Source organism: Stegodyphus dumicola, chromosome 3 (assembly GCF_044657685.1).
Source record: "Stegodyphus dumicola isolate Sdum_Otavi_A_Nest chromosome 3, ASM4465768v1".
Taxonomy (NCBI): Eukaryota; Metazoa; Arthropoda; class Arachnida; order Araneae; family Eresidae; genus Stegodyphus; species Stegodyphus dumicola.
In genome coordinates this window covers 137,434,810-137,444,834 of record NC_140770.1, presented here as the reverse complement: position 1 = coordinate 137,444,834, position 10,025 = coordinate 137,434,810, and the positions used below count along the sequence as shown (strand labels likewise).

The following is a 10,025-nucleotide window of genomic DNA, read 5'->3' as shown; positions in this document are numbered from 1 at the left end:
TATGAGTGAAATGTTAGTTTTGGACGCTGAAATTTCCAATTTGTGATCGGCTGCCCAATGTGCAAAGAGGTTCAGTGCTCGCTGTACATTCTCCTGCAGTCTGTGTCTTCCAGTGACCCAAAGCAGAAAGTCGTCGGCAAATGCCTGGACTTTGACAGTCTCATCACCATTGTAAAGATCAAATATTGTGTTGGCAACCAGGTTACATAAGACTGGGCCCAGGCATGAACCCTGGGGACAGCCACTCACCCGTCGTCGTTGAAGTTGGCCATTTGGCATTGTTATCTGTATCTGCCGATCAGACAAATAGCTGCGAAGAATCCTGAGGATTTCAATCGGGCACTGAATTCGATCTATACATTCGATCACATCTGGCCACCAGAGTGAATCGAATGCCCCTTGGATGTCGACTGACACGACTGCTGTGTGCAGATCGTTATTTCGGTTATCCTTGATTGTACATATGACACTGTGAAGATTGTATCATATGTGAAGATTGTGTCATATGACACTGTGAAGATTTGGTACTGAAAGTTCAAAAACAAGAACTATGACATTCACGCCCTCTGTCCTGTCTACTGATATTGATGAGGCTCGCCTACGACAACTTGTGGAAGAAGATCAGTATGCAACCACTCGAGAGCTTGTTAAGGAATTAGACGTTAGAGACATCTCCATTAGTCGCGCTATGCATTGCATAAATTTGACGTACAAGTTCAATCGCTGGGTGCCGTATGAGCTGACTCAAATTGATAAGGATAGACGTGTACTAATCTGCTCAGATATCAACGCAAGGACAAAATTATGGGCCGGATCGTCACTTGTGATAAAATTGTATTTATTTCAACATAACAGACGGAAAAGTGAATTGGTCTGCGCCCGGCGAGCCTGTCGGCCACATCGCAAAGCGCAATTTGACTAACAAATAGATCCTGCTTTGTATCTGGCGGGGTTGCTGTGGTATTAATTATAGATTTTGGTAGTCATTACTACCCGCACTTAAGGGCACAGCTTTCGTGATTTGTTTTCTAACTTTTCAAGAATGCTTTTTGGCGGCAAATGTTCGTTACAACAAGAAAAGAATGTCACTCCTTTATCAAGTACAGAATATAGTGCGATAAAAAATGTATTTTATGAACTACTCTTAAATATTTACAAAACGAGATACATTAAGTACACTATACAAAGTAGATGTGCACCTCGTATTTTGGTTGCAATCGGCCGCGCCAAACGTATATAAATATATTTATATATACATCCACTCTGTTACCCGGCTCAGTGATCTCAGTAACTTTACTCTTATATGTTTGTAAATTGTACATTTTTTGCTTTAAAAATGATTGAAATATGTTGTTTTTATCTTCCGGTTAAGGTTTTTATACCTTTTGTAATTCTGGAAGCAATATCTGTACAATTATCAACAATTTAAATGCTGTTTAAGTGCGGTTAAGTTTTAAATAACATGGCGGACATATTTGTTTACATCTGAAACAGCAGAATTGTAGATTTGTTGCCAATCTACAGAGACTAAGCTTCGCAACACAAAAATAACGCTAGTAGTAAGCCCCCGTACTCAGCCGACGGAAGTGACGTCACAAGGGGGGCGTGGCCTCCGCCATTTTGAATTTCTCCAGAAGTGACGACACCAGCGCCATCTTGTATCACGTGATGGAATGAAGTAATCATGTTGAGTTTCGTTTTTATGGTGTGGCAACGATCGCCTCAAAGCTTTTAGTTTTGTGGCAACGACACTATTATTTATGTTTATGGCAACGGTATCTTGAACTACGTGTTTGGCATGATATCCGTTTTATTTTATTATTTTTAATTATTTACGCCTTTTAATTATTTGACACGTGGTTAATTATTTTTAATTATTTAGTATGTCATTAATTTTAATTATTTACTCTTTTTAATAAGTATTATAATTATTTACTACGTTATTATTTTAATTATTACCTTTAATTAAATTTTATTGAATTTAATATTATTTTCCCTGAAGTTTAAAAATAACTCCATAAGCGGGATTCGAACCCGCAACCTATAGCATGGAAGGCGATTTCCCAAACCACTATGCCAGGGAGACCTTACAAGCAAAGTCACATTATCGCGTTGAGTAGAAAAACAACCCTGACGTCACTAGGCTGGAGGAAATAGGCAAACGTCATCTCTTTCACGTTGCAGCATGCCGAAACCGCTTTACGCTTTCTACATCCGCCGTGGCGAATGTATACAATCTTAAACGACCAATCAGATTCTCGCTAACAATATCTATCTTATTTCAGCCAATCAGCGTTTCTCTTTCATTTTATATCGCCTATATATTCGCTCGCCTTGACGATTGCAACCATTTCTACTCTGGGTTTTGCAGAGTGAACGTTACTTTTGACTTTCTGCCATTTTCTTTTGCGCCATTTCGTTTTTCTACACGATGTCTGCTAAACGAGTTTTTTCTGCATCTAATGTAAGTATATTGTTTTGTTTCTAGTTTATTTTCAGATTACCATTTTTAAACACGTTATTTATTCTATTTTTTTTAATCGTTAGGTGTTATTTGAAGATTCCGATTGTCCTTTCCGTGATTCTGATGACGATGTAAGTTTTTACACGTATTTTCGTAGCGTATTTTTTTTTTTCTGAATGTATTTTACCATTTGAGCTTATTTTATTTTGAATGAATCCACTTTTATTTTGATAGTTATTAGATGAAGTGGATCAAATTTTCATGGAAAATCCTCTGATTTTGCCCCTGTACTATCATGTGGGTTCCGGATTTGAGGTAAATTTCCGTTTCGTTATGATTCTGTTAGAATATTTTTATAGAGCTAGAAATGAATGTATTTATTTTTATTTATTTATTTTTAGACTTCTTCCTCATCAGCTCATGGGCCTGTCTTCATTGCTGCTTCGAATGAACGATCGGTATATATTTTTCTTTTTTGCATGATTTATTAAAATAATGTATTTTGAAAATATTTTATTATTACTGAAAACTTATCTTTATTTTTACTTTTCAGATCGATGAGGCGATTGTACTCACAGAGAAGTCTCGTCGACGGAACCATAAATATCAAGCCGAGAAAATTACTTTCCGGGCCAGTATAGATATGGAACGGTTGCCTCTGAATGTACAGGGAATCCCAATAGTTCGAATTCCTGACACCGTTCGGGAATTATTTGAACAGCTCATTCGCCGGACAACAGCCGATTTGAGCCCATCAGACTTCATGTGATTTTGTATCCAAGCAGAAGGATTGGACAAGCCGATTAGCACGTCCCTGATGGAAGTTTCGACTTTAACAGTTGAAAAGATTCTGGCTGCCGTCATGAAAGTGCTGCAGTCTAAAGACAAAATTGAGCTGGATACGGGATTCTCAGTGGACGTTATTACTATCAGACGACCTGTAGGTGCCGGACGAAACAGGAGAGTGGTGAATATCTCCATGGACAGACTGAACAAAAAATCTATTATGTCTATTCCCTATGACGACGAAGGACTGTGTTGCGCTAAAGCAATTGTTTATGCGTTGGCCCATTTACATAAGGATACGATCGCCATCAAAGCCATGCAAAAGCGTGGTCGGCCAGCCCTCGTGAAATGTGCAAAGGAACTTCATATGGCTGCGAATGTGCCTCTAGGCCCCTGCACGTTTTCAGAAATCGCCATATTTGAAGACCACTTGGATGTGCAAATTGCTGTCTTCTCATCGGAAAACTTGAACCGAGTAAGTCATTATTTTTATCTCAAGATATTTCTGTTTTTTAAATGTTCATACTTACAAATATTTTTTCTATATGTTTACATATCATAACTTGATTTTAGTTCTTTTCTTTTTGTCCATACTATGTTTATAAATGAGATTTTGCATTTAAGGGCTTTTTTTTTAATCGCAACTTAATTTTGGTTCCTTTTTTCATTTTGTGGTTCCATACTATGTTTATGATAAAAATTTATTTGGGTACATGAATAATTTTTAAAAAATACTTTTTAAAATTACTTTTAAAAAATATCAGTTTTCAACGCACTGAAAAATTAAATGACTAACAGAGTTTATGATCATTTCGCTGAATACATAGTGAATTTTCTAGATTGTGTTACATTTTTTAGATTATTTTTATGTATGAAATTTATTTAGATGCTAAAAACATAACTTGAAAAATTTTTAGATTAATTTTACTTTTAAGATAAAAATTATATTTTATGCATGCATATCTTTAGACGCTAAAAATATGTCTTATAAAAATGCATGGTGAATTTTTGAATTACTCTAAATTTTAAGATTATATTTTATGCATATTCACGCATAGAATCCATGAATGTATGCAGTTCCCTTCGATGTTAAAAAATATACCTTATAAAAATTAAATGCATAGTGAGATTTTAGTTTACTTAAAATTGTTAGATTAATTTCTTATTTTATGTATGCAATTCGTTAAAACTTTCACTTTTAAAGATTTTTATTTTAAGAATACTTTAACTTTTTAGATTTTATTTACGTGTATGCACGAAAGCAATTTGTTTCTATGTTAAAAATATATCTAAAAGGGTTTGATTTTTGAAATTCAAGAGAAAATTTTTGTCTGTGTTTTAGGTGGTGTACAAAGGAAGGGAGAGGTCTCAACGAATCAATTTGTGGCTCCATGATGGACATTACGATGTCATTAAGTCCCTGAAAGGGTTTTTTGCCAGCAAATACTATTGTAATACTTGTGAAAAGCCCTATGAACACCCGGAAGAACATCGATGTGCCAATGCGTGCCCTATATGCCTAAGGACTGATTGCTTTCCAGGCCAGCCTCAGCGATGCCAGGATTGTGACCGTCTCTGCCGCTCCGATGCCTGTTATGCAGCACGCAAAGCCCTCACTGGAAATTAAGAATTTTCACTTTGTGACAGGGTGTTTTTTGAAAATGTATCTTAATGAACAAAGTTAATTATCATGTAATTTTCTCGAAATGGTTATGTTTTAAAAAATATTATTGTCGTTACAGGTATACCAGTGCAGGGAATGCTGCCAAGTGATCCGGAGGCGGGATTGCTCTAAAGAGTTGCATAAGTGCGGAACCACAAAATGTCCGTCTTGCGGCCAATTTGTCGTGACTGCTGAGCACCGTTGTTATTTGTGACGTGTTGCTCCGAAGAAGTCCGATGACAAGTTCATTTTCTTTGACTTCGAAACGGATCAGTCTTCGGGGGAACAGCTCGTAAATTTCGCGGTGGCTCAGTATGCCGACGGCGCAGAAAAAGTGTTTCCGGGATACGCGGCATGCCAAAACTTCTGCGCCTGGCTGTTCTCTACACAGCACAAGGGCTTCACCGTGGCTCATAACATGAAAGGGTAAGTTAAAAATACCTTGAAAGGGTAAGTTAAAAATAGTTTGCATGCTTTTTAAGTACGACTATTTTTTCAATATTATTAATATTTTTTACTTACAGGTTCGACGGGCAGTTCTTGATGGCCTGGCTCCTTGAGCAAGGCACAGCGCCGGAGGTGATCCCTAACGGGTCTATGATTATGAGTGTAAGACACCCTAGTCTGACCATTCGGGTCATAGACTCGTTAAATTTTCTACCGATGGCGCTGGCCAAGCTATCGGGATGCTTCGGTCTCACCGAGTTGAAAAAGGGATACTTTCCCCATCTCTTTAACTCCCGAGAAAACCAGAGTTATGTCGGACCGCTACCGGAGCCCCACTATTACAGCCCGGATACTATGAGCACTCCAGCCCGAAAAGCATTTCTATCCTGGCACGAAGAACACAAGACGGACATGTTCAACTTCCAAGAAGAAATGCTTGCCTATTGCAGGTATATATTTTTTCTTCTTGTTTTATTCTTATATTTTATATTTCGTATATTTATTTTTTTTTCTTTTAATAGATAAGACGTGGACATTCTTCGTCGCTGTTGCCTGGAATTTCGAGCCCAGTTTTTGGATGTGGCGGGTGTGGATCCATTCCAGTAAGTCATTTTCTTAATTATTTTATACAATAATCATAAAGTTTACAGTTATATTCTTATGGAATAATCATGCTCATGAAATTGTTCTTTTTAGATACGTGACCATTGCATCAGCCTGTATGGCAACGTATCGGAGTGGCCACATTCAGCCCAACACGCTTGCCATGGTGCCCACACACGGATACGTGAACTCCACGAATTACAGCCCTGATTCGATCCGGTGGTTGGACTTTGTTGCTGCTTCGGAAGGCATAGCCATTCAACATGCGTTGAACGGTTCCGGAGAGCACAGAGTCGCCAGAATCTCGGTAGACGGTTTCTGTCAAGCAACGCAAATCGTCTATCAGTTTCAGGTAAGAAAATATAACCATTCATTTTCCATGTGATTCTTTTTTAATGATTTTACACTTTTAACCTTTAATTTACATGTGGAACCCTATTCATATATTTGTATTATTTTAGGGCTGTTTTTTCCATGGGTGTAGTTCGTGCTATGACGGGGATGTCATTCACCCCTTAAAAGGAGTTTCCATGGCAACGTTAAGAGAAAAGACAGAAGAGACCACCCGAAAGCTTCGAGCCTAGAGGTTTCCACGTCGTAGAAATGTGGGAGCATGAGTTTCAGAGAGAAAAAGAGGAAAATCCAGATCTCCAAGCTTTCCTGGATCAACACCATCTGAGGGACCGGCTCAATCCTCGCGAGTCATTTTTCGGAGGACGGACCAATGCCCTCAAATTTTCCACGAGGGAGACGCTAAATATGTGGATTTCACATCCCTCTAATCCATGGGTTCCTACTTTATTATCATTTTAAGACCTTTTCATGAATGATGTGTTTTCTGATTTTTATGTATGTTTTTATGATGTGTTTTTCTGACTTTTTCTTTTATTTCACAGGTGAGCAAGTACTGCGTCTACCCCGTGGGGCAACCTGAAATCATCACGGAAAGCTTCGAGGATGTAGAAAACTACTTTGGACTCGTTCAATGCCGTGTCATTCTTCCTCGGAACCTTTATCTTCCGGTACTTCCATACCGGTACCATCTGTTTGTAATGATTCGGGTGTACGTTCCGAAAATATCTTTTCGAAAGCGGATTTGATGGACACAGATGTTTTATCTTTGAGAGGGATAGCCCAAGTGTATTTCGAAAGGCTGTCTATACAGGTCAGCAAATATTTATATCCATCATTAAAAGACCCCAGGGATTGCATATTCACTAAATCAGATTGAAATTGCTCGTTTAAGCCTCCTACGATGACTCTGTTCCTGGGAAACTTGTGCCTCAAAGGCTTGTGCAAAGTATAAGAATCCTTGGTTTGCAACCATTTCTGGATGTCTTTTGTTTTTACGCGACCTTTTAAAGCACGATACAAAGCAGCAACACCCCGAAACTTGCGGGGACCTGTGGATCCCGATAGGTCTGAGACAGAGCTGCGTTCATTGCAACAGTTGTTATGATCTAAGCGTACACTGATATTCATTTATATATGTTTAACTAGAACAGGGAAATAATGCCAGAGTTTCTAATAAGTTGCCTATATAAAGAAAATATTAGAAATTAGGAAACCTATATTAGAAAATAGGTCTAACACATGTACAAGAGAGAAAATAAATGCTACTTAACATCTCAAAGGTTGAACAAGTAATGATATATATGTTTAAGAACAACCATATTTATACTCTATAAAAATCAATAGGTTTGTACTCAATATGTATACTTAAAAATTATGCAAGTGTTCATTACAGATTAATTCTTTTAAATAAGGTCTGAACCTGGAGACAGTCATGAGATCATTGTAAAACAAAATAAAATTTTATTGAGTATCCTAATTAATTTACAAATATTCATAGTATTCAATACCTAAGACCCCATTGGTAGTACAAAATGTGTTTCTTAGTTCATCGAGTACATGGTTTAAACAAACAGATTTTAAAAAGACCTTGGTAATGTAGTGAGTAGGTTTCAGTAACATTAAATAGGATTCTTCACTCCAAATATTTCCGTAAAATTGTCTGGCGATGTCAACAGCATTGAATCTCAGAGCAATGGCATTCACAGTTTCTGTTTTATGAACAAGTTCTTCACAGTCTATGCGCTTGGGATATTTTAGTTCTTCTTGTTGGTTAAGAAGCTCTTCAAGCGACATCTTTAGAATGGTTTGGAGGCGTGCTCTTCCCATAGAAATGTCGAAGGACTGGGGCAGATTTTCCTCCTTAACAGGTTCGTCGGATATGCTTTCGTAGGCTTCACCAAAGTTCATGTTTTGATAAACGAGATTGGTGACAATGTCGCTGATACGGCTAAAGTTGATAATAAATTCTTCCCACTGCGTAGTTGTAATGCTGAGGCTACTTTTTTCATCTCCTTGAGCAGAAAGTTGTTTCACAGTAAAGAGGGTATCCTTATACGTGACCACAAAGTTCTTGGGCAACTCCAGATTTAGTGTCAGCAGGTCTTGTTCCTCCACTGTCATGTTGGTTGCGAGAACATTCAAACACCATGGCTCAAAGTTCACTCCACGTCTTGTCGGATAGTAAGCTTTACTATATTTGGCATACTCTCGGATGTGCACAGTCACTTTTCCCTTGTAAATGCTGAGTCCCACAAAGACATTGTTTCCCATGTGAGTGAGCTCCTCTGGAATAGCCTCTTCGGTGAAGAGTCCTTTGCGCTGAAAAAAAAATAAATCGGTTAGTATATAATACATAAAAAAGGGGATCACATACAATATCAACTTTGACATATAAACTACTTTTCGCAAATACGTACTTTTTTCTCGAAATGGGATGTTTCTTCTGCTTTTCTTTTGGTATAATGGATATTCCTTGGAACATCTTGGGTGCGGTCTTCATGGCTCAACACTTTATCGTTCAAAGGCATAGGTTCTTTCTCAAATAGGTTTTCCATCTAAAAAAAAGACAAATTAAGCACATATTGCAAATTCAACTATTTTTAAAGATTAAAAAATCTAAAAACAGTATATTCCAAAAAATTACTTACCTCTTTGTGGTTTCGTGCCTGATCCATTCGAAGCAGTGAAGAATGATTGTCGAAGCAAGAGCAGGTACGTACACTCAGGGCGACAGTAGGAAAGAAATGCGGAACGTTGCTCGGGATAACCTTATATCGGGCAGGAACTCTTTATTTCATGTGAACGGTGATTGGTTAAGAGGCGGTGAGGTCATATTTCAAAGAATCTGATTGGTCGACAGAAAAGTATCCATACACCTCAGCGGATGCATACAACGGTGTGATACGGCAGACGCCAATTTCTAAAACAACATGTCCCAACAAGAAATGGATGAAGTCATTCCAAACACGTGGTTCAAGAGTTCGTTGCCACAAAACCTAAAAATTGTTCGTTGCCACAAAAAATAAAAATTTTGAAACATAGGGTCGTTGCCACAAAAAATAAAAACTTTGAAAAGATCGTTGCCACACCATAGAAAACGAAACTTTGATGATTCCATCACGTGATACAAGATGGCGCTGTTGTCGTCACTTCCAGGGAAATTCAAAATGCCGGAGGCCACGCCCCCTGTGACGTCACTTCCGTCGGCTGAGTACGGGGGCTTACTACTAACGCCTTCATTTATTATTGCGAATTAAATCATACTTAATCCTTTCTGGAATTTTTTCGAGGAAATAAGTGTTTAAGATTCACTTCGTAATTTTTAATGCAGATATTTTGAGTTTTTATGTATTTTTGTTTTGTCGCGAAGTGAGAGCTGAATTAATTGAATGAGAAATACTAAATCGTCTGTGAAAAACTGTTTCTTCTCTGTTTTGTTTGCTTAATTTCTTTCATACATCGTTTTAGCTTTATTATAGTATTTGAATAGAACATGTGGCAACGATAATTCTTCAAATGATATAAATTTTGTGCATTCAGAGTGTCGTTAAAGTAAACAAATATAGTGAATTTTAAAGAGTGCATTTATTCTATTGTGGTTTATGCGCTGTCGACGAAGTAGATTTAATTCAGTCCAATCAATTTAAATGAAATTCAAGAAAAAATGCGTATAATTTAATATTCCGTACAAGGAAGTCATGTGGTGTA

At 37.6% G+C, this 10,025-nt stretch overlaps 1 protein-coding gene across 1 annotated transcript; it reads right to left on the bottom strand.

Moving 5' to 3' along the window:
* Positions 1–7,198: 7,198 nt before the first annotated feature.
* On the bottom strand, positions 7,199–9,352 carry LOC146998095 (uncharacterized). Its single transcript, XM_085812364.1, has 3 exons — positions 8,966–9,352; positions 8,735–8,872; positions 7,199–8,636 (listed from the first exon to the last, which is right to left on the bottom strand). The coding sequence occupies exons 1-3, from the start codon at positions 8,990–8,992 to the stop codon at positions 7,800–7,802; spliced, it is 1,002 nt and encodes a 333-aa protein (XP_085668490.1). The 5' UTR covers positions 8,993–9,352; the 3' UTR covers positions 7,199–7,799.
* Between the last annotated feature and the right edge of the window lie 673 nt (positions 9,353–10,025).